This window comes from Etheostoma spectabile, unplaced genomic scaffold (genome assembly GCF_008692095.1).
Source record: "Etheostoma spectabile isolate EspeVRDwgs_2016 unplaced genomic scaffold, UIUC_Espe_1.0 scaffold00018250, whole genome shotgun sequence".
NCBI lineage: Eukaryota > Metazoa > Chordata > Actinopteri > Perciformes > Percidae > Etheostoma > Etheostoma spectabile.
This window is the reverse complement of record NW_022604179.1, coordinates 521,402-545,313: the sequence shown is the minus strand read 5'-3', so window position 1 is coordinate 545,313 and position 23,912 is coordinate 521,402. Positions and strand designations below refer to the sequence as shown.

At 39.9% G+C, this 23,912-nt stretch overlaps 3 protein-coding genes and 1 long non-coding RNA gene across 5 annotated transcripts; 2 read left to right on the top strand and 2 right to left on the bottom strand.

Moving 5' to 3' along the window:
- Nucleotides 1-718: 718 nt before the first annotated feature.
- On the top strand, nucleotides 719-7,547 carry LOC116679807 (negative elongation factor D). The gene is made up of 15 exons (XM_032509252.1): nucleotides 719-956; nucleotides 2,011-2,117; nucleotides 2,311-2,420; nucleotides 2,596-2,705; nucleotides 2,829-2,936; nucleotides 3,513-3,665; nucleotides 4,304-4,434; nucleotides 4,542-4,707; nucleotides 4,791-4,925; nucleotides 5,180-5,319; nucleotides 5,440-5,554; nucleotides 5,642-5,737; nucleotides 5,832-5,972; nucleotides 6,593-6,722; nucleotides 7,191-7,547. The coding sequence occupies exons 1-15, from the start codon at nucleotides 720-722 to the stop codon at nucleotides 7,223-7,225; spliced, it is 1,914 nt and encodes a 637-aa protein (XP_032365143.1). The 5' UTR covers nucleotide 719; the 3' UTR covers nucleotides 7,226-7,547.
- Nucleotides 7,548-10,226: 2,679 nt separating this feature from the next.
- On the bottom strand, nucleotides 10,227-14,194 carry LOC116679808 (cathepsin Z-like). The gene is made up of 6 exons (XM_032509253.1): nucleotides 13,926-14,194; nucleotides 12,756-12,919; nucleotides 12,354-12,533; nucleotides 12,110-12,260; nucleotides 11,777-11,939; nucleotides 10,227-11,046 (listed from the first exon to the last, which is right to left on the bottom strand). Exons 1-6 carry the CDS (start codon nucleotides 14,048-14,050, stop codon nucleotides 10,921-10,923), a joined length of 909 nt encoding a protein of 302 aa, XP_032365144.1. The 5' UTR covers nucleotides 14,051-14,194; the 3' UTR covers nucleotides 10,227-10,920.
- Nucleotides 14,195-15,902: 1,708 nt separating this feature from the next.
- Nucleotides 15,903-16,156, top strand: LOC116679847 (uncharacterized). The gene is made up of 2 exons (XR_004329520.1): nucleotides 15,903-16,010; nucleotides 16,095-16,156. It is a non-coding gene; the product is annotated as an uncharacterized LOC116679847 (long non-coding RNA).
- Nucleotides 16,157-16,301: 145 nt separating this feature from the next.
- Nucleotides 16,302-23,693, bottom strand: LOC116679846 (probable aminopeptidase NPEPL1). 2 transcript variants are annotated; one of them, XM_032509327.1, is made up of 12 exons: nucleotides 23,421-23,693; nucleotides 22,304-22,489; nucleotides 21,898-22,068; nucleotides 21,440-21,529; nucleotides 21,252-21,333; nucleotides 20,408-20,550; nucleotides 19,529-19,606; nucleotides 19,325-19,425; nucleotides 19,021-19,144; nucleotides 18,637-18,813; nucleotides 17,911-18,025; nucleotides 16,302-16,624 (listed from the first exon to the last, which is right to left on the bottom strand). In XM_032509327.1, exons 1-12 carry the CDS (start codon nucleotides 23,568-23,570, stop codon nucleotides 16,509-16,511), a joined length of 1,533 nt encoding a protein of 510 aa, XP_032365218.1. In that variant the 5' UTR covers nucleotides 23,571-23,693; the 3' UTR covers nucleotides 16,302-16,508. The 2 variants fall into 2 exon arrangements, with proteins under 2 accessions (XP_032365218.1, XP_032365217.1); XM_032509326.1 differs by having other exon boundaries at nucleotides 17,915-18,025.
- Between the last annotated feature and the right edge of the window lie 219 nt (nucleotides 23,694-23,912).

The following is a 23,912-nucleotide window of genomic DNA, read 5'->3' as shown; positions in this document are numbered from 1 at the left end:
TGATTTTTTTTTTTTTTTTTTCTTCTTCTTTTCTAAATTCCTCTGACATTTATTGCCAGGATCTGTAAAAGGGGAACTGAAATTATCTATACTATAAACGGCAAGAAAATGCAGATGACAATTTAAATTTCTCTATGAATGACAAATGCACATTTAACCTTTTTTAAATGGAAAACTATACATACTGATTGTACATAGATACTACATAAATATTAAACTGTACATGAGTCATTTATGGCAACATACTAACATCTAGTTGAGGTTAAACAACAGGTTGAACCGTCTTGAACATTTTTATTAATTGCCATTTCTAAACATCTAAGATCAGTGTTTCACATTGAACTTTACATGCACATCAAACTAGTAAAACTCATGTTTAAAGTTGCCCTGTGCAGTGTCTTTTGCAAAACAAAAGTTATGCTTATATTCAAGGCATTATCAAAGTTTGAATATATTTAAGTTGTCTCTTGAGGTTACTTCCTAATTTGGTGCATATACAGTACCTGCAAAATGCTCAAATGTGCGCAAATGGACTCACTTTTTGCTCACACACTCAATTTACATTTCGGTAATGAACGGAAACACTGTTTTTAAGTCCTGAGCCGTCTCACCATCTTGTTTGGGCTATTTTCCAGTGCAGTGGCTGCAAATATAATTCTCGTCGGTCTGTTCATCACGCCTGCTGTTCCTGAGCGACAAGACTCAGGGAATACCAACAGATGTCAAAGCAGGGGGCGTGGCCTGCCGTCCACCGACCCTCCATTTTCCGTCCTGTTGTTGTTAGCTTGCTAGCTAAACAGGCTAGCATCATCATCCGGAAAACAAAGTCACGTCAAGATTTAAAACGCACAGCTGGGCTATTGTCGCTAGATCGACGCTACTTGTCTCCCGTCATCATGGACGAGGAATATTACAGTGGCGGTGGAGACTGGGAAGGCACGGGGGAGGGTCCCATAGTGAGTTGACGACTTGTTGCTGTGCAGAGTCTAGTTACTTTAGCTAGCTAGCTAGCTAAGCAGCATTATCTTAGCTGCAGCTATCCACACTAGCTGCTGGTTTGTTGTGACAACGCTGCATTAACGGTCAGCTAACAGAGAGACGGATGTGTCACACAGATGCACTGATAAGATGTTCCGCATGGATTGAACTTGCAGCTGCTCAGCGGCTCCGTTAGCCAGCTACAGGCTAGCTAACGTTGCAGCGTGTGGACATGGATGTTAACTGTTACTCAGCTCACTTGAATATACCATTTATTTGATCTCTGTCACCGCATTTTATTTTTGTAATTATATTCCGTACCATTAAATGGCAGTAGGTTGTTTAGATAAAGCTTTAAATGTCTGTCTCCAGTAGAAGCCTAATCAGTTTTTCAATAACACACACGCTATGTTTATTAACCCATTTGTGCTCAAAGGCGTTCGTGTCTAGAACTCTAGTTTAAAATTTGCGATAACTCTCGCGAGATCGCTACACGACAACCTCTCGTAACCTTAACTATCTCGCGAGACATTCGCAAAGTCATAGGTTATAGACAGTTAAAGAAATCTAGACACGACCCCCCAGAACCTATTATGACAATCAAAAATGGCACATTTGTTCTGATTGGTTAAAAGTCTAATGATAGTATGATAAGAAAAACTAATTTCTCAGCCAAACTGTTTATCCACCAAAGGAAATGTATTATTATTATTCTCTAACACATGCATTTAACGAGAAAAGACCAGAAGAAGGACCCCATATGGAAAGTCTCTTTATTTTGCTATTGAACTTTTATTGTGCTTCAAATCTGATGATGCTCAATAAGTCGCATATATCCGGTAGTGTCACGAAAACGTTGTTCATTGTTTATTCTCTTCTGTGGCACAAGTCACTCCTCCTCTGTACTTTTAATGTTGTTGTCACGCTATAAATGTTACTGTATGCAAAAGATATAAAGAGAATAGATATTTTATAAAGACATGAGAGTTATTGCAGATGCATAAACACATGTTTCAATGGTCTTTTGTGAAGGATTATGTGGAAGGGGAAAATGATGGGAAAATCCAGGAAGATTGTCTTCAGAAATTCTCCAGCCGGGATTACATCATGGAGCCGGCCATCTTCAACACCCTGAAAACGTAAGCATCTGTTTTCTCATACAAACACAACACTATCACCATCATCCCAATTACCAACACTTCTTAATAAGAACAAGACAAAAAAGTAACTGCACACTGCACAGGAAGACTGGTATTTTGACCAATGCGAGAGCACACGTATATCCTAAAGACCCACTGAGAATGTAACCATAGAAACCATATATTTTTTCAGGTATTTCCAGTCAGGCGGCTCCCCAGAACACGTCATCCAGCTTCTCTCTGAAAACTACTCTGCTGTGGCTCAGACCGTTAATTTGCTGGCAGAGTGGCTCATCCAGATGGGTAGGTAGAGGACTACAAGGTCCTGTGATGTTTTCCGGACTAGCAGGCTGTGCCAAAAACAACAACCTTCCCCTTCCTCCTCCTCCTCCTCCTCCTCTTCCTCTTCCTCCGACTGTAACCTTGTGCCTCATTGATGACTGTTCATTAATCTGTAATTTCTTTTATTTGATTACAGGTGTAGAGCCTGCTCAGGTCCAAGAGCGAGTAGAAAATCACCTCAAGAGTCTCCTGATTAAACACTTTGACCCCCAAAAAGCTGATTCCATTTTCACAGTCGAGGGAGAGGTAATTTTACAAATACAAATGATCACAAGTCCCGGAAATCTTGTGCAAAAAGATTTAGTTGTCACGGTTACATGTAAGTGAAGCTATTATGAATCAAACCAATACAGTCTTTTGTGTTTTCAGACTCCTGCGTGGCTCGAACAGATGATAGCACACACTACGTGGAGGGATCTTTTCTATAAACTGGCAGAGGCTCACCCAGACTGCCTGATGCTCAACTTCACTGTGAAGGTACAGTGGTGGTAGTAGCAGTACTGGTGGTGGTGGTGGTAGTAGCAGTACTGGTGGTGGTGGTAGTAGTAGTAGTAGTAGTAGTAGTAGTAGTAGTAGTAGTAGTAGTAGTAGTAAAGCAATTCCTGGTCCAGAGGTATAGGACATGTAATAATGCTTTAGAGTGGAGGCAGTCAATTTGTATTAAAGTCACCAACATGTGCTGTAAAAGGAGGAATAAAGGGAAAGAAAAGTTTGTTTGAAAAAAAATAGATATTGGTAATTATGTTTGACCTTTTACAACCTAAACAATAATTGATAAATTTATAAATCCAAATAATTGAAAGTTCAATACAATGAAAGATTGATATGAACTGGCAATGCCTCTTAAGTTTTGTGAAGCTAAGCAGTTTTTGCGTTGTTTTTAGAATTTATTTTATTTAAACAGGGACATTGCACAAATTAACATTAACCCTGCATAATAACAAGGAGAGATGCACTGTACTGGCTTTTAGCACAAGTGCTATTTTCCGCCTGTAGTTCACTTTTTACATTCTAATGCCTCAGAAGATGAACATATATTTTGTGTGTGTTTAGCTCATTTCAGACGCAGGTTATCAAGGTGAGATCACCAGTGTGTCCACAGCATGTCAGCAGCTGGAAGTTTTCTCCCGGGTGTTGAGGACATCTTTGGCCACGCTGCTGGATGGAGGAGAAGAAAACCTGGAGAAGAACCTGCCAGAATTTGCTGTGAGCCCGTTAGCTTCTATGTTTCATTAACCATGGTGCTATGAAATGAAATGCCATCTCCATTTAACAATTATTTTTAGAGTCCTGCTTCTGTTACTTTACAGTGAGTGTTTCGTAAATCGTATGTTTTTTCAATCTGGTTTTATGTTCTCAAATATTCACATATTAATACGTCCTTTTACATTGTACCTTGCAGTTCTTTAAATACACGATTGACATGTTAAAACCCTGATTGTAGTGCTAAAACAGTTAATCCTTAAACCCACTATTTTGATAATGAATTGTTTTAATTTATTTATCAAGCAAAACTGACAATCACTGACTCCCACTCTTCAAATCTGAGGATTTGCCATTTTTTTTTCATTGTAGATTGAGTATCTATGAATTTTGGACTGTTGGTCCATCAGACAAAACCAGCAAGAAGTCATCTAGAAACTGTGACGTTCTTCACTCTTCTTAATACATTTTATTGTCTAAAGGGTTCTTTTTTTCCATAGATCATTTACCTCCTTGCCTTATGAACTGAGAGTTTAGTCCAAAATAGAAGTAACAAGCTGTGTTATGTTAACAACACATTGTGGTGTTCTTCTGTTCCTCTGTTTGCTGCATGCTGAGGTGTTCCCTTCTCTCTCGTGTAGAAGATGGTCTGTCATGGCGAGCACACCTACCTCTTTGCCCAGGCGATGATGTCCATCCTGTCTCAGGAGGAACAGGGCGGTTCAGCTGTTCGTAGGATCGGCCAGGAGGTGCAGAAGTCAGCGCATGAGAGGTGACTGTCTCTTTTTCATCTGAATCTCACCATGGCATGCCCTGTACGACCAGAAATCCATTCAAATCTGCACTACATTAATTCTGTGGTTGTGGCTTATATCACAGAGGTCACGATGCCAGTCAGATAACCCTCGCGCTCGGCACAGCAGCCGCCTACCCTCGAGCTTGCCAGGCGCTAGGTGCCATGTTGTCTAAAGGAGCCCTGAATCCTGCAGATATCACAGTTCTCTTCAAGATGTTCAGCAGCATGGACCCGCCTCCTGTGGAGCTGGTAAAGACAAAGCGTCGTTGACCCTGTTTCTGTCAACTACATGCTTGTTAAGATGCTGAAATATCAATCTTACTTGTCTTTAGATCAGAGTGCCTGCCTTTCTGGACCTGTTCATGCAGTCACTGTTTAAGCCCGGATCAAAGATTAACCAAGACCATAAACACAAATACATCCACATCTTGGCTTACGCTGCCAGTGTGGTTGAAACATGGAAAAAGGTACAGAAAACAGGGATGAATTTGCTGATGTATATGTGTGTTAGTAACTGAGTAACTGGTTTAGAGTAGTTGGTTGTTAGTTCAACTAAATTCACTTAATGGCAGTTTTCAGTTATCGTTTGATTTCTATTAACTGGCTAAGCTAGTTAGTTGTTAATAACTTATTGCCTTACAGATATACCTGCTGGTTTCACCTTCACAGCTGCTTCATAACTCTCCTTTAAACATTACACTTTTCTTTCTGTTTAATTCAGAACAAGAGAGTCAACATCAACAAAGATGAGCTGAAATCCACCTCCAAGGCCATAGAGACTGTGCACAACCTGTGCTGCAATGAGAACAAAGGAGCCACAGAGCTAGTGGCTGAACTTGGCACTTTGTACCAGTGCATTCGGTGAGTAGACGACCAAGATCTCATATTTTTATATAGATATATATATATATAAAGTCATGTAAGAATTGAGGTTCAATAGCCCGCCGTGTGTGTGTGCATGCGTGTGTGTTTTCCTTTCAGGTTTCCAGTAGTTGCTATGGGGGTGTTGAAATGGGTGGACTGGACAGTGTCTGAGCCACGGTACTTCCAGCTGCAGACAGACCACACACCGGTGCATTTAGCTTTACTGGACGAGGTATGACCTCACTAGCAGATTAAACTTAATATTTTCATTCATTAAGACGGTAGTTAAATTTTAAACGTGAATGCGTACTCTACACAGATCTGTACGTGTCACCAGCTGCTGCACCCGCAGGTCCTCCAGCTGCTCATCAAGCTTTTTGAGACAGAGCACTCTCAGCTGGACGTCATGGAGCAGGTCTGTTTGGGATACTCTACTTCTTCTTATTTCAGTATGTTGTAACTGTGCAACCTCTTAGCTGACTGTTTGTTTTAACCCCCCCTCCCCCAAGCTGGAGTTGAAGAAGACTCTGCTGGACCGAATGGTTCATCTGCTGAGCCGTGGCTACGTCCTGCCCGTTGTTGGATACATTCGCAAGTGTCTGGAGAAACTCAACACAGACATCTCCCTCATTAGATATTTTGTCACTGAGGTAAAATCTGCTTCTGATCTCGATTAGTGGTAAATAGAGAAAACCTGGGAACGTGAGGAAATGACCTCTAGTATTCTCCTCCTTCACAGAAGTTACAGGGGGTCTGCCGGTCCCCACAGTACTATGTTTGATACATTAAAGGCCCTAAAATGTTTTGATTTCAGGAGATCCATTACCCACCCTTACCATGAATAATATATTGCGTGTATGAATTTGAGATTAATTAACTTAAAAACATTTTAACGTTAGCAAGCATAGCAGCTAACAACTCAGATATTTTCTTCCGTAGACCAAAAACTGTTGAAAAAAGTGAATATTGGACTTAAATTAATCAGGTGGCCACAAACGACTCCAAATGAATGATAATAATGTGAATAAGCCAGGACATTCTGAAATATCAACTTAAAAGGAAAAGATACAATGTAGATACGCATCTCCCAAGTGGCCAAAAAAGTGATTGCAGATTTAATGTGATCCTAATTGAAACCAGGCCTGTTTTACTGTGGTTAATAAATGTTGATTACATAAACAAACCTTGAACACCATCAGAGGACTTGTGTTACTTGTGTTTTGAATCAAACCTTAGAACAACCCAATTAAACTTGAACATTTGTCTTTAGGTGCTGGATGTGATCGCGCCTCCATACACATCTGACTTTGTTCAGCTTTTCCTGCCCATCCTCGAGAACGACAGCATCGCCGGAACGATCCGCACAGAGGGAGAAAATGACCCGGTTGCAGAGTTCATCGGTAAGTGACGTGCCGATAGATAGAGCAGGCCCAGGTTTCGACTCTGACCTGTGGACCTTTGCGGCATGTTATTCCCCCTCTCTCCCCCCTTTCATGTCTTTAGCTGTCTTGTCAAATAAAGGCCTAAAAATACCCAAATAATTATCTTAAAAAAAACAACAACACATATCTCACAAACATAAAAATCACTCACAGAAATATAAAGAGTTAACAATTTGTGAAGTGACTATATAGGTCTAGTATGGACTGACCAGAAAATGTACATTATCCTGATGAAGTCCGGGCTTCCACGTTCAACAAACAAGAGCTTTGCAAGTACACAAAAAATAAGTGGTTTTCACGCATGAACATAAAGTAAAACTAGAACACAAAATAACATTTACAGTTTAAGTGTAGTGGGTTTAGAGTATTTAAATTTGTAAACCTCTTGAAGCACAAGACTGTATGTCATGTTCCCCTGTTTTTCAGCTCATTGCAAGTCAAACTTCATCATGATAAACTGATGGCGAGAAGAAAATGAAAATGTTCTTGGAAAACCTGACAGAAGATTTGTATTCTCCATGACAGCCGAACGCTCTGCTGGATGTTGGAGCACATAGCTTGGATACGGACGGTTCAGTTTGACCAAGTGAACGATTCGTTTCTATTGAAGCAACAAAAAGACAAATGTCACTGAGCTGTACAGTAATAGAACAGAAAAAAAGACAGACTGGTTCAAAGGAGAAGCCTCCGAAGATGCAGCTCAACATTTTCTTTTTCCCCTGTATATTTGATTTTCTATATTTTACGTTGATTAAAGCTGTTTTAAAATAAACACCTAACTATAAATTTTCTTGCATTTTTGAATCAAATCAATTATAAAAATCATGTCCGTTTATAAAACGGTTTAAATGCTCAGCAGTAAAACTATTTCCCCATTATGGATTAAGACTTCATACATTATGGGAACAGATGAAGTTTCTCAATAATATTTTTCTCTTTCAAATGCAGACAGTTTAAATTAACATCTATCTTATCTGACATCAGTGAAATTGGATTGAGGTCCAATTACTGGTATCATGGTGCAGCACAAACGACCTAATCTTCAACAAAACTATAAAAATAATAATTGACTTTAGGACATGTAGAAACAGAAGCCACAACAGTCCTGCGAGACATGGAGAGGAGGTGGAACAAGTCCCAAGCTTAAGATACCAAGGTGTGTATCTAGCGGAGGATCTGACCTGGGGAGTGAACACATAGGACAGAGGGGAAAAGGCTCAGCAGAGACTTTTTTATTTTTTATTTCCTGCGAACCCTAAGAGGCACCGGGCTCCCGCAGGAACTCTTCACAAATTGTATAGGTGCACAATAGAGAGTGTGCTGGAACACAGCTGTACAGTGTGGTTCTCCAGCTGCACCACTGAGTAGAGAAAGGACCTGCAGCGAATAATTAGAACAGCCCAGAGAATCATTGGTGCCCCTCCCCCAAGCCTTTAGGACATAAAGTGGGGCTTGAAAGTTTGGGCATGCCAAGTAAAAATTTGTATTAATGTGCATAAAGAAGCCAAGAAAAGATGGAAACAATCTCCAAAAGGTATCAAATGACAGATTAGAGGCAGATTGAGGTGAGGAGATTGTGAATGCCATGGCAAAACCTTCAGTTTACGCCTCTTGATGTAATCCACCGTGGATTTTTAAGGTGTGTTTAGGATCATTATCCATTTGTAGAAGCAATCCTCTCTTTAACCCTCATGTTGTCCTCGGGTCACACTGACCCGTTTTCCTATATCAATATTGTTTTTAATTCCCCAAAATAACATTGATTCCACACAACGCTCCTTGCCAAGTACAAATCTCTACTTTCATTAATTTTGGGACGTCTTATTAAATTTTATAGCATTTGAGAAAAAAAAAAATTGGTTTTGAAATAGTATTGAGTAAAAGTTGACATATTCCAGTCTGATTATCCCTCAACATACTTTCCTTTAATTTTAGTCTACATAATTTCTGCTTTTCTAACTTAAACATTAGGTATAACTTAAACATTAGATATAATTTTCTATAAATGAGGTTTACTGACCATAAATTCCAACAACTGCAAACTAAAATTAATAAGTTAGTGTTACGTAGTGTTAAACGTAAAAAAAAGTGACAAACATTGAAAAAAACGGGACAAAAACCTAATAAAAAGTTAAAAACATTGATTAAAAGTGTCAACAAAAGTGTTGATTTTGCAATTTTGACGGAAAGACAACACAAGGGTTAAGTTCAGCTTTTTCACAGATGGTATCAAGTTAGCGTCCAAAATTTGCTGAAATTTGATTGAATCCATTTTTCCTTCTACTTGTGAAATGTTCCCTGTGCCACTGGCTGCAATATAACCCCAAAACATGATTGATCCCCCCCCCCCCCCCACTTAACAGTTGGACAGAGGTTATTTTCATTAAATTCTGTGCCTTTTCTTCTTCAAACGTACCTTTGTCTTGCCAAAAAGTTCTATTTTAACCTCATCGGTCCACAGAACTTGTTTCCACAATGCATCAGGCTTGTCTACATGTTCATTTGCAAACTTCAAACGCTGATTTTTGTGGTGAGAACATAGAAGAGGTTTTCTTCTGATGACTCTTCCATTAAGACCATATTTGTACAAGTATCTCTTTATAGTGGAATGGTGTAGCACAACTCCAGTGTCTGCCAGGTCTTTCTGGATGATCGTGCAGTCAAACGTGGGGTTTGACTTGCTTTTCTCACAATCCTGCGAGCGGTTCTGTCTGATATTTTTCTTGGTCTTCCAGATCTTGCTTTAACTTCCACCGTTCCTGATGACGGCCATTTCTTAATTACATTCCGAACAGAGGATATTGGCATCTGAAAACCCTTTGCTATCTTCTTATAGCCTTCTCCTGCTTTGTGAGTGTCAACTATTTTCAGTTTCAGTTTTCTAGACAACTGCTTAGAAGAACCCATGGTGCTGATTGTTGGGGCAAGGTCAGATGAGTCTCGGCATTTAAAACAGAGGAGAGCAGCAAGTATCAAAGCTCAACCTGCTCACCCTACTCACCCTGGCCATAGCCTTTTGACACTCTCCCCTCAGGCAGGCTTAGGACCATGAGGATGCAGACAAACCTCATGAGAAATGGCTTCTTTTCCCCAGGGCCATAATGAGCTGCTGAAAGCTTAGGCTAAACTGGATTGGAACCATACTGTGTTGCTAATGCACTGGTTTTCTTGTTCTAATTTTAATATTATTTATCTATTTATTGTTGATGACACGATCACTTTTTATCTTTATGCTAAGTGAGTGACTGATGTCATCTTAATTTCATTGTATAGTGACATGCAATGACAAACTAGTGATAAAGAGCTAAAACCCCACAGAATGTACAGATCAGCAACAGACCTGTTTTCTGCATAGCACAGAGCTATTTAGTTGAATTTTGACAGAATCCCAAACCTTTGACACGTTTGAGGCCTACAGTCAAAGCGATCGATACTTAAAAAGGACAGATTTCATGTGGAGCATCACTTGAAGAGGCTGTGTTTATTAGCACAGTTTAAAAACAACAAAATTGCAATTTTTCCAGAATTTCTGATGTGTACATTGCCAAGCGTAAAAAAACAAACAAATATAAAATTACATAAATCTATTGACTGCCAGTGCATGTAAGGCACACTAAAATTAGATTTTAGTTTCTGTTTTTCTATCAGGGTGTAGTGTAATGTTGTCAATACATTAACAACCACACACTAAAAACATTCAGAGTCAAAACATTTCAGGAAAAATTATAAGCACTGTGTTCTTTGGCTGAGGCAGTATGAATGGAAAAATCTAAAAACTACGAAAGCGGTCAATGTCCTCTTGATCATGAACTCTTGAACTTTTGCATCTTTTCAGTGTTAATGGCTATTCAGCATGCAATGCTTGAATTTTGCCGAAATTAGTTATACTGATGTGTTTCACTCTTCCCACTCAATGTTTATGTTTCACCCTTTTCACTGTGGTAAAACTCACATACTCAGCATTGATTCAAGCAGGTCCGATATCCAGCTGGAAGACCTTGGCACTGAGAGTTCAACTTCCTGATTAAAATTGTAAAAAAACAGATCTCTAATATCTCCAATATTTTACAAATAAAAGGTTTTCCTTTGCCCATAGACAGGAAGACATAAGTGGATGTAAAGTGACGAGCTCTGACACTGTGGGTCCTGGTCTCCTCTATAGGTAGGCTTTGGGGACAACTGGGTCTCCGTACATGCAGTCCTCCTCCAACGCCAGGTTGTATTTGCTTCCACTTCCTCCCTTGTAAGCACTGGTCACGATCCTGAGCCAGCCCTTCTCACCCTGTGGGGGGTTGGGGAATGAATTAATAACTATTTTGATTATCGATGAATCATAATCCTGTTTCAAGCCAAACGTTCCTTAGTTCCAGCTTCTTAGTTGTGACAATTTGTTGGTTTTCTTTGTCTGATGTGATAGTAAGTTAAATAACTTTGGCTTTTGACTGTTGGTTAAACAAGCAATTTGAAGACGTTGCTTTCCACTTAGGAAAATTGTGATTGGCATTTTACATAATTTTCTGACATTTTATAAACACCAGAGTTCAGCGATAATTAAATTCTATGACAGGGGGCTGTTTGTTTATGTTAAGGGAGTTGTCACTCTCAGTCAAATCTAATTAAACCACACAGTCCTGTTGAAGCAGATTATCTGAGTTTTTGACTCTCTCTCTCTCTCTCTCTCTCTCTCTCTCTCTCTCTCTCTCTCTCTCTCTCTCTCTCTCTCTCTCTCTCTCTCTCTCTCTCTCTCTCTCTCTCTCTCTCTCTCTCTCTCTCTCTCTCTCTCTCTCTCTCTCTCTCTCTCTCTCTCTCTCTCTCTCTCTCTCTCTCTCTCTCTCTCTCTCTCTCTCAAATACCTAGGAGACTCTTTCTAGAATTTTTAGGGGACTTTTTGGTGACATTTTTATAAAACAGAATGAAAATGACTCATACGACTCGTGTCAGAAAGCAGACCGTAGATCTGACAACCGTTTCTACTTTGACTGTGTGATGTTCAATGTTCGTCAAAGACTTACCCATGGCTCTCCCCAGGAGTTACGTACAATCCAGTATTCAACACCGTCCTCCACTCCCCATCCTGCCACTGACACAATGTGGTTGATGAAAGCTTCCTCCTGATATTCAGAGTAGAGACCTCCGGTGTAGGCATCCAGCTTGTCTGTGGCCATAATCCCACAGCTGTAGAAAAAAGCCACCACAGATTACTTTCTTCCATTGGGTAAAAGTGAAACAATGACAGATATCAGATAGTGTACAGCTGCTCTGGAATAATGACATGGATCTACAAAACTCCAATGTCCCCCAGCAGTTAAACAATTACATAAGAGAGCAAGTTGTTTACTGCAAACCTGATGGGCCCTTTAGCGTAGATCTCTGCCATCATCTTCTCCCTCCCGCTGACAGCTCCAAAATCGTCCACCTTCCACAGGGTGTAGTTCTTCACAATATTGCACACGCCAAAGGTGGTGCAGGTGCCACATTCATTGAAGGGTTTGCACTCTTTAGAGAGGGACATACCATAAATCAGGATACAGCTCAGACTCAGACAGGGAAAGTGTTGTAAACATTACTTTGTGCACTAAGGACACTTACTCTGGTCTTTAGCCTGGTAGTTGTTGCACGTCTCATCTGGGATCCCGTGTTTGTTAGCATACTCCCAAACGCCAGAGTGATCTCCTCCATGGCAAGTGCCGGCATCGCCACAGTCAATCACATTCTGGACAGATAGATAGGCAGATGGCCATGCTCCATTCCTCTTAATGTTGATACGATCTGGTGCGAGAGCAAACAGAGATTCATAATACAAATGAAAACAAAAAAATGCCACAACCAGTTCCTGGTAATCACTTCTGTTAAAGGGGGAAGTGAAACTTCCATTCTCTATTAAAAAGGTGCCTGAACAGTCATGTGAGGACCTGCTGTTCTACCCTGCCACCAAACCACAATGATTCAGCATGTTTTAAGTCCCCGATAGGAGGAAATAATGATTCATACCTGCCATGGCGCTGGTGCTGCCATGGGCCCAGCAAGAGCCACAGTACTGTGGTATGTGCTGGTTGCGGGTCGTGCTCACGAAGTTGGTGCCATTAATGTTCCTCCAGTCCCATGATTTGGGCAGTTCAGAAATGTTTAAATACTCATGAGGACGAGGAGCAGTCCTGTGGATAGACAGGTGATTAGATACATTAGTTCTGCAGGCTGCAAGAATGCCTTTGTTCTGGACTCATCAAAATATTGGCATTTTTGCTTTAAAAAAAGATGTTAACTGTTCAATCATCAAAACAGGCGCAGCTACATTTTCTGTCAACCCCTTTTTAGCTGCTCTAGGTGAAATATCATTATCCGATCTTTGAAACTAGGCTGTAATTTACTGTATTATACATTGAAAAATAAAAGTTAGCTACAGTCTTTAAGATTAATTATAACAATTATAATAAATCTGATATTTATCTTGAAAACTTTAAATAACGTAAAGGAATTTTATATTCTTAACCGTATTACATACTCTATGTACAGCACTTAAGGCTTTAAACGACATTTACATACTGTTGGGAGGTAAACTGCACACAAAAAAACAAAATCTAAATGTGAAATATTGGGATGTTTCTCTTGTTTTAGATTTCTATTAATGAGTCTTTAAGGGTTGATAGCTGCTGTTAACGTCCTCAATCTGTGATTCACTAAACCTTGACATTTCTAGATAGTGATGAGGACAACACGTAATTATTTCTTTTTGGTTTCGTTTTGTTTTACTACAAGTCTGTACTAGTTTCTTTATTCAGAAAACGAGAATGACATTGAAAACTGAAAAAAAACTACTTGATACTCCCTGACTGTTTTGTGTTTGTTTTCCCTACACCCAAGTTAGCTATAATGTAACGTTATGACATAATGTTATATAAAGGCATATTCCTCACATTTGAGTGTAAATGTAACCTGCCTTGGAGACATACACAGACAAGGCTGTGTCCGACGTTATTTACTCATTCACACACACTCACTAGCTATAGTGATTTCGGACACAGCCTAAGTTAACGTTGTCTCAGCAAGAAGCCAACTAACTGCTGTGTGGAGCTAGCGTTAGCTAACGTTAGTTAACAACGCTTTTCCCCGCAACTAGTTTACGAGTCTTTGTCATTCTTAAAATCACAAAGTTGAACTTACTTCAGTCCAAAGTCGTTTTTCCTCGGTGTGCGGACATAGCACGGCTGCTTCTGGTTGAAAAACACCCCGGCGCTCACACCGGACAGCAGGACTGACAACAGGACGACTGAAACCGTTCCAGCCATCTTTAACACACCGAGCGTGCTGAGGAGGCTGGCGGCGCTAGCAGAGAAGCCGAAACACTGACGGCTGTCTGCGGGTAAACAGCATGGACAGTCACAGAAGAGGAGTGGTGATAAACAGGTTCTACAGTCATATGACCAGTATCGTCACAACACGTTTACAAGACATCCGCCGCATCGCAACCCACATGTTTTACACGGGAGTCACGAGACTTTTTTTTTTTTTTTTTTAAACTATCAAATTACAAGACAAAAATAAATAATAATGAATGGTCAATCAGAAAAAGGTACATAGATATTCATAGATATTTTGAATTTTACATATTTTGTGTAGTTTTATCTCGTTTAGATATGCAGCAAATAATAGTGTTTAAAAAATTTAGAAAAAAGCGATTTCAGTATGAGATATTTTGCCAATAGTTAAATTATTATTCCCAAACTCTGTTTTCTTTCCCCAGTTGGATACCAAACTTTAAAGTAAGAAGTCACACCCTTACTATGGTGGACACAGAAAATCAATCCTCCATGTAAAGTTGAATAAAATAAAGTTGGGTTTAAACTCCAATGTCGGGAATCAATTAAATCCATTGTTCTTGTACCCACAACAGTTAATAAATGCCCAGTTTATTTATCTGAAGTTTATTGGCACACAGGCGACACTCTTATTCTGACGTCATTTACCACCAACGCCTTTTATCACATTAAAAAAGGTGACAAAAATAATAACAAAAAGGGTGAAAATAGACCTACAATCCAATGTAATGCAAAATATAATGTTTATTGTAAACCCATTGAGATTGCAGTGTCAGCAGCTTGAGTTGTTACCATTCAGTATCATTAAATGAACACCTGTTCTTTAGTTATTATAGCCCTTATAAAACTTTTTTATTCCCGACTGTAAAATCTTAAACTGTCTTTAAACCCCATAATGGTAATAAAGCTCTTAAAATTAACGTTTTATTTAAGGTTGATGCTTACAGGGTGTTTTGGGATCTAAACAACTTGAACTAATGGCAGTGATTGATGTTTACTGGTTGTGTAAGACTTCAGCAGAACTGTGTGAGGAAAGAATGACTGAAGGTGATTTTAGGCAGGATACAACTTCTGAGTTGGTGAGTGCAAGTTAATTATTGGCTGAGGAAACAGACAGATATCTGAAGTCAAGGTCCACTAAGTTACTTTTTCATGAGCTTTTAATCACATCTCTCAGCAGATGGAGTTCTCCAAAAAAGATAGTATGCGGACCTTGACTTAAGCCATTTCCTTGTTTTACTTCACATACACACCAGAGGTCAGGTGGCACTGTCTTTATTGAAGGGTGGAAAAACATACTTGCATTGGAATTGGTGTAAATTTTAACTAACAGTTGACATCTTGTATGCATATTTTGTGCTGATAAAGCATTTCAATGACTCATCTGACACCATTGTGAAACTGTTAAAAACTGCAGTTAGCACTCACTCCTCAGTTTTGTCCAGAGGTTAAACAATCTAACTATACACAGGGTGAACACAAAGTGCAGTAGTTTCCAAAAGAGAAAACTAGCTTTTACTGATCCAGTATTTTTCACAAAGTCATTATGTATGCTATAATCCTTGATAAGCATTAAAGTATTCATGAATAACAGCCTGCTGATGAGGTGGATATTTAAAAACAAGGTTTTCAAAAGGTAAAACTTAACTGTAAAATATGAATATTGACCCAAAAAAAAGAAAATCGCTGCTGAAAGAAAAAACGTTGATTAAATCAGTCGTGAAGATAAACCCTTTTTTTTCAGCTTTCATAATAATCAATGCATCTTCATCAAGAGCAATTGAAAAATGGAGAAGCTATGGAGATGATCAGTGCATACTGAAATAGCCCCGTACCAAGTATTGAAACTTCTCCACTCAAAAGATACCCAATACTTTTTGTTCCCAGATCTAGAAAAAAAAAAAAAAAAAAAAAAGACTATTTGTTTAGTGTTGCTCACAGCCAATCACTGCAAGCATTCTTTGATTTAATGCGACGTGTGATTGGCCCACTACCGCAGTAGCTAGCTGTGGAGTGGTGGTAACAACTAAATGCTTCCATTTACATGATGGGTATTAAATGAAGTAGGAAAAAAAAGGTATCAAATTAAGTACTCCATTGGTATCGGTATCACTTAAGGGTATCGGTACTAGTATCGTAAACTTCTATACAATACCCAGCACCATCAGTGCAGTCATGAGCATTAGGAGGGCCTGTTTTCTATCTTATATAACACACCTGATTTACTGATGATTTACCATTTTATTCAGTGACATTTAATCAAACACAGGAAGTTGAATCACAGTTTAAAATGTTTTAACTCTAACTGGATGAGCACTTTCTTCAACGGTTCGGGTGTGTGGTGGCAGCGGAGCAGTCAGGGTTCGCGAGTAACCGCTGTGTGTTCTACACCAGTCTTCGTCTCTTGCAGTCTCGCTCCATGTGGTCTTCAGACATGTTGGCGGCAGCACCCAGAGGAGACACTTGGTTCAGCATGGAGTCTTCTGATGCCTGCCCAAACAGGGCCATTAGCAAAGCAACGCCAAATCCTGTGGCCCGCTCCCCCTGCAGACAAAATATGAGACAAATAACAAGGGTCTGGTTCCAGCGTCATTACAGTAAACTTACCCTGCAGTTTTCCTTATTTCCTCCCTAACGTAAAGTTGTTTTTCATTCAGAGTTAGTGTGACTGAAACATGAGACCTTCAACAATTCTCCAAAAATGTTACTACAGTGAAGATCTTAAATAATTTCTGGACAAAAAACAAATATATACTACAGGCTTCAGTACATTACAAGTGATTCTTTGAGCTGAACCACAAGACAGGGAAAGAGCAACAGATTTTAAATAATCGATTATATTAAAACAACCCCGGCACACCTGCATAAAAGTCATAAGAAGGAGTTTAAATTAAAAGAATACATAATGAGCAGGTGTAATAGAGAACCAGACACAAACAGCTGCGGTTGCTTCCTTAAAAAGCAGTGACGGGTTTCATAATGGACTAGGAAAGGAAGCAGCAGAAATAAAGCTTCTCTGCAGAGGAAGTTGGTATTTCTATAAAAATTGTTTGACTCAACCAGTTTCTGTACAACATGAACACCATAACAAACTACTTGACTTTTAGGTAAAACTTTTGAATACTTTTTTTCGCCACTGCGTTCCGCACCACTTACATTGATAGTGCATTAGAAAGGGATCATTTAATGTCCAATATAAACAGGAGAAATGCTTAAAGCAAGAAAAAACAAAAAACTTCAGCGTTCAAGTTGGCACCTAACTATTCTTTTAAGATAGAACTGAAAAAAATATGGACCTGAGGACATGTTAGGCTTTATAGTGGAGTCGTTGCCAAAGCTAATATTGCCTATGGAGATGCAATAATTCATCTGCTATAATAAAAATTACTTTGTAGTACCATTGTATTTACATTACTTTGTGGTGAAAAATATTAGGCCAGTCATTGGTTGGAGGTTTTACATCACAAGTTGGGTTTTGGTGATCTTGTAGAGGGTGCACACGTGTCTTTGTCAACTAAAGCCAAGATTAAAAACTGCACAGAATATCTACAGCTCAAGTGAGACATGGTCTGAACAAGTAGAATTCCTTATTCCAGAGTTGCAGTGCAACATGTAATTTGGAATGACACACTCCTGCTCTGCTCCTCTGCACAAGCTCAGCTTAAGGAATGTCTTGTCAAGCCAGGTGCAGGCAACAGAAAACACGAATAGACCCAATAAAACTTTCACTTCACTGAGATATGATCGTCACCTGATTTGCTCAAAGATAAAAAACATCAGAGCATTAACTGATTGCACAATATAAGTCAGCACCCCAAAGCCCCAATTACACACCACATGGACAGGAGAGGCAATATCAATATGGACCCAGACACCAGGCCAATCAAAGCCCAAGTGGGAACCAATGAAGAGGCCGGCACAGGAGCTCTGGGCGTTCTCCCGGTCCTGTCAAAACAAGAAAAGAATGAGCAACATCAGCAACTCCCCCAAAATTACAACTTCAGTTATCAAACCAATATTTACACTTCAATACACTTGGTCATAGATCTACACCACTTTATGTTTAGTTACTGTAGTTTTGTACAGTAGCTACTGGTTAAGTGCTGGCTCACAGGAAATAATAAAATATAGTGCCCATACTAGCCATTCATATGCAGATTTACTGTAAATCAAAATCTAAACTCAAGCAATTCACACAACCTCATCTATCACCTGTATATAGCCAAAGAGAGCTACTCAATCCTACTGTATGTAGCTACACTGAAGCATGTTTCTCCAAAGAACGTCACAGGTTCCAACACTGCTATGATGGGAATGTAGAAACAAGTATTGGTTGCTTTTGGCTTTAAAATTTTACTAAAAGTGAAAAGAAAAACTTTGCGATTTGGAATTTTGGTGTCAGTAAAGCCTTTTTTTGGACATTTCTTTGTGTATTTCCAAGTACACCATTACATTTCTTGTCCTTTAAAAGTGTCAATCAGCCAGAGTTCTGTGATCTTTGTCACATCATTTTGTTAAGGCGTTTGGGGGTGATGAACTTGTACTTTGTCACTTACTGCCACAGAGTTTTTCATGTCAGCCATGGCAGAGGTGAACTCGCTGAAGTGCAGCTCGGGGCAGTAGACCAGAGGGTGAGCGAGATCTCCGCTGCTGCGGCCGGCACGCACACATGCAACCTCCCATTCCTCACTGTTGGTCATCACAGCTGCATGGAACTTCCCTGTGGAGATCCCCTGCACAACAGAAACAGAAAAAGTTTAAGATACAAAGACGCTACCTGTTAGAAGGCTAAATACACCGTTGCTTTAAAAAAAATCCTTTATAAAATCCTGGATTTGGGTCTATATCAAATATAATTATATTGACAGAGATTAAAAAAGGCTCCAGTTGATACTTTATGTTTGAAGTTCAACAACACTCTGTATGCAGCCGTCACCCACCTGTGCCCCAGTCAGCGTGGCCATGTCCAGAATAATATCAGCTGACAGGTCTTTGCTGGCGTACACCACTCCATCAGCCAGAACCAGCCTGCCCTCCGCATCAGTGTTATTGATCTCCACTGTCCTTGAGGATAAAAAACACACAAATGACAGATGTATTTTTTTAAATATCAAAATATACATTCATTCCTGTCAATTTAGCTTGTAAAATAATATCAGTCCTGTCTTGTGTGCAATCATACTGTGACGCCACAGACAAATCCAGTCAAGTAATTTGATACATTATTATTAAAAAGAGTCTCACTTTCCAGAGTAGAGTGTGTGGATATCATCAGGTCGTGTGGCTGTGGGTCCAACTGCATTCTCTGCAAGGCAGAACACTGCATGGAGGTTGTCCTTAAAGCCCTGTAGCAAACAGAGGAGAGCGTTTGATTAAAACTGCTGAAGAGAAACAAAAAGGAGACTAGAACAGCTGTGACAGTTGCTGACGGATAATCCAAAAGTTTACCTGTTTAATAGTAGCTCTAAAAGCTCCCAAAATGGCAGCAGCTCCACCACAGTCTCTCTTCATGCCTGGCATTGTAGTCTATGAAAAGAAAAAAAAAAACACGTTTGATGAAATGTGATCTTATCACTGATGTCACTAATGATGTACCTCTCGTACGCACTGATCAGGACAATGACCCAGCAGTCCATATATTCAGTTAGAAAACCTTTAGCTGGTTTGTAAAATGTGTCCCTGCTAAATAAGTGACCTCTACCTTTCTAATTGCATAGGAAACTTAGAAAAATCTTTTTATAGTTTAACAGATCAGGGGTGTCACACCGTGAATGTTTGAGGGGGCATTCTGAAAGGGGTTTCAGTAATAGAGCCGCACGCAGACACGCACGCACGCACGCACGCACGCACACACACACACACACAGTGTTAGCCATGTTGCGGTTTTGCTGGTGAACATGGATAATGTTGTGCATTTGTAAAAGCTGTAAAATAAATTCAGTCCACAGAATCACAATGAACGTCAAATAAAAGGGTACAACAAATACAAGTACAACTAATTTGGGAGCACACAATGCTTTACACTGTTGTCTGTCTGATTGCAGCGGACTACATTACAGATAAATAGAGTTTACAGTTTAATAAAAATAAACCATGAAAATAATACATGGTGATTTAGTGACTAAATGCAATGTGTAAGTATGATTGTGCTTTACAACTTGATAAACAACTCTTTCAAATTTAGATTTCTTCTTTCTTCTCATATCTCAGTTAAAGCCTATTCACAAGCAATTTTCAAATATTGGCAGGCAAAAATCAGATTGGTAATTTTTAGTTGTAGAGCTGTTCCCAGGACATAAGCATTAAAAAAAAAAAAAATAGGCGTACTTTTCCCTTGATGCTGAGTCCACCAGTGTCATACACGATGCCCTTTCCCACCCATGCAATGGTTTGGGTTGCACCTTCTGGTGTGTGGCTCAGGACTGCTAATGCAGGAGGATGCTCTGCCGCCTTGCCAACTCCATAAATGCCTGACAGGGTAGAAAGAAAACAGATAAAATATTGTAAGTACCAATAATCAATCTGAGGATTTGTCATCTCTTGAATGAGGACAGATAGACATGTTTATTGCTCTATGAAAAAAGGCCTGTGGTTTTTGTGGTTATTTTTTCAAAGAAGAGTTCAATATTAAGGATGAAGTTATATTGTCTATAACAAAGATGTCGAGTCAAAGTGAAATTAAATTACAATGCGCTGAGATGGGAAAGATTTTTATCATTATCTACGCCAAGCATGAAAAAAAGTTTTGAACCGGAGCATCTGTAGATTAGTTCCACGTGATATGTTACGATCCCTTCAGTTAGGCACAATACGAGATCCCTGTTATTGCTACTGTAACTGAGTGAAATTAAACTTGTTTTTGTTTAAAAGAGTAGAGGGAGACATTCCTGGTGGAAATCTGCTCTGACAGTGCACTTTACAAAGTTACACTTATATTAAGTGGTGAAGAAGGATTTCCAGAATAACGTGGTAAGTAAATATGTAGATCTAGCTACAAAATATGGAGTCTTTATGTTAATAGGTGCACAACTGAAAATCCATTTAGATCAACAAAGCTAAATTGGTTTTAAGTGACAGTAAAAAAGGTAATTACTGATACTAAGTTATGCGGGCGGAGAATTGTCATAACGTAAGCTAATCAGACATAAAGAGACATCTAGAGACACAGTACCTCCAAATCCTCTTTGTTTCAGCTCCTCTCCACGAATGATAACTGGAGTTATTCCAAGTTCAGTTCCCACAGCCTTGATCTCCTGAAACGGAAATCACTGTCTGTGATGGAGGGCTGCAGTTAAATAATGAGAACCATGTTCCTGTAGTAGACTCAACAACATGTACAATAGAGACAGTTTCACTTACATCTAAGAAGTGATCTGTATTCATCTCATTGCATGGTGTGTCCACAATCCGAGCTGCCATCCGCACCCCATGAGCAGCGTTGGAGAGACACTAAACAGAAGAAAAGCCTTCAGCTACGGCCGACAGTAGTTAACATGAACCACAGCAGCACAAAACATGCCATTTCTAAGTAATGTCTTAAAAGGCCCTGAAAAATTGTGTTTAAAAAAAAAAAAAAAAAAAGTACATTAGCTTAGTTGGTAGAGCAGATATGGTTTATTTATTTATTGGTTTATTATGAGGTTTATTGCTTGACGCAGAAGGTCCGGGGTTTGAGTCCGACCTTTGACGGTTCCCTGCATATCTTCCCCTCTTTTATGTCTGAGCTGTCCTTTCATTAAAAGGCGAAAATGCCAATGGAAATAATCTTGAACAAAAAAAAAAGGAACATTAAGAGCAAAGAAATAACAATGCAGTACCTCAAGTTCTGCGGTATCCAGACGACTGCTCTCTTGCCCAACAATAACAAACTCCACAGTGACGTGTTTCTTTTCAGCCCTGCGTGAAGATGTGGAGCGGCGAGAGAAGATGGGGAAGGCCCTGGCGATGGCACAGGAGGACGCAAACACATCTGAACGCTCACACACCATCTGGAGGTGAAAAAAATGCTTACATAAGCCACTTGGTCAGAGAGATTTAAGTGCCATACGACTTTCAGGGGGTGTCATAGAAGGATGGTATCCCGGTTGAAACAGCAGATCTGGTCTGTAGCTTATAGTACTCCCTGACCTCCTGAAGGAGGTGAGAAATGGAAAGGAAATTCACCCCACATCCATGAACTATTATGTTACAGGCAAGAACAAATACAATTCTTAAGATACTGACCACAATGCAGCGGTTGTTCCCTCCAGGCAGACAGGAACGGACCAGACGGGACACAAAGTGGGCAGACGACTGGCTGTTGTGCCTGCTGACCCGTGAAGGAATGGCAGCTACTGCAGCATGGTTGAGGTACAGAGGGCAGCTGTCCGTAGGGTTTGGGTTCAAAGCACCAAGAGCCGCCTGCCAGATCTGAGAAAACATGAGACATTTGCATATTTGTAGGTCACTTGTTGAGAAGTAGCCTACTCCACGGGTATCCAGGACTATTTCTCAAAATATTACTAAGAAAAGTTGGGCAAGAAAGTTGACAACTGTTTGCTATAAAATCATGTTAGACTACAGTCATCTGTGTGTCTAATCATGTGTATTATGTAGCTCTAAAGACATATCGCTCTCACTCTTGATGAACGCTTCATTTTCCAAGTCTGCCATTATCGAAGTGGAAAATTGGACAAGGAGTTAAAAAAAGAAAGAAAGAAGAGAAGCTTCCAAGTTTCACCCACACATCCAGACACTGTCACAATTATCAGCTTAAGTATGGTAAAGAACTTTTACCATCCAGAAAGACACAAGCAGAACATTAAGGCTGGGTAATCAATGTTAGAGGCTCTGGGAATGATGGGAAACCTTTCCTTGACCTCACAGACTCACCTTTGCACAACCATCTCTGAGGACTTTGCTCGACAGTCTACAACACACTGCTGCTTCCAGCTTAGATACCATTAGAGCAGAGTATTTTTATAGATAAGTACTAGCTAATTAAGATCTAACATCTTGCACTAACTAGCCAACTACTATTTATTAGCTATGGTTAGGCAATCAACACTATAGAAAATATAGTGTATATATATTTGACAATATTGACGTTACCACTCACTAACGTATCCTTTTTTAGAACTAACGTAAAACATAACTTGTTGATTAACTTCACTAAGTTAGCTTTACCGTTATCTAGCTGGTTAGTTTGCATTATATTCCTCGAACTAACGTTAGCTAGCTAGCTAACGCTAATCAAGAGTCGTCAACGTTATATTAATTTTGCGAACGCTTACTTGGATTAGCATAGCGCTAACAGTAACGTTAGCTGTCACTAAACTATTATTTGTATTCACATTATTACCTCTTTGTTAACGACCGGCTGTAGTTTTCCTTTGATTTGGCTCCAGGCGACTTTGTGCAGGTTGGTCTGATGTCCGATGATCAGGACAGGGCGGCTCTGTGGCTCGGAGTCACCGGCAAAAGCCTTAAACTCCAGCACCACGTTCGCCATCTTTGTGACTAGCCGGGGAGATACCGTTTGCTAGCTAACGGTAACGTCAGTGGACGAACTGCTGCCATTCACTGGTGCAGCCCATGATGTAGCTATTATATTGGTGCAGCCCGGACCGGCTACGGCAGCCGGGAGGTATGGCGAAGGCATGGCGAATCTTGCCCTACTCTCCTTCTGATTGGCCAGTACTCGTTGCCTTCGTTGGTTAGTTTTAGGCAAGAGTAGCGGAATTGGTTAGGGTTCAGGTAAGAATGTCAAGGTAAGCCAATCAGAGACAGAGTAAGACAAAGTAGGGCGGGACATGCCTTCACCATCCTGGGAAAAACAACTCGCAGCAGGGAG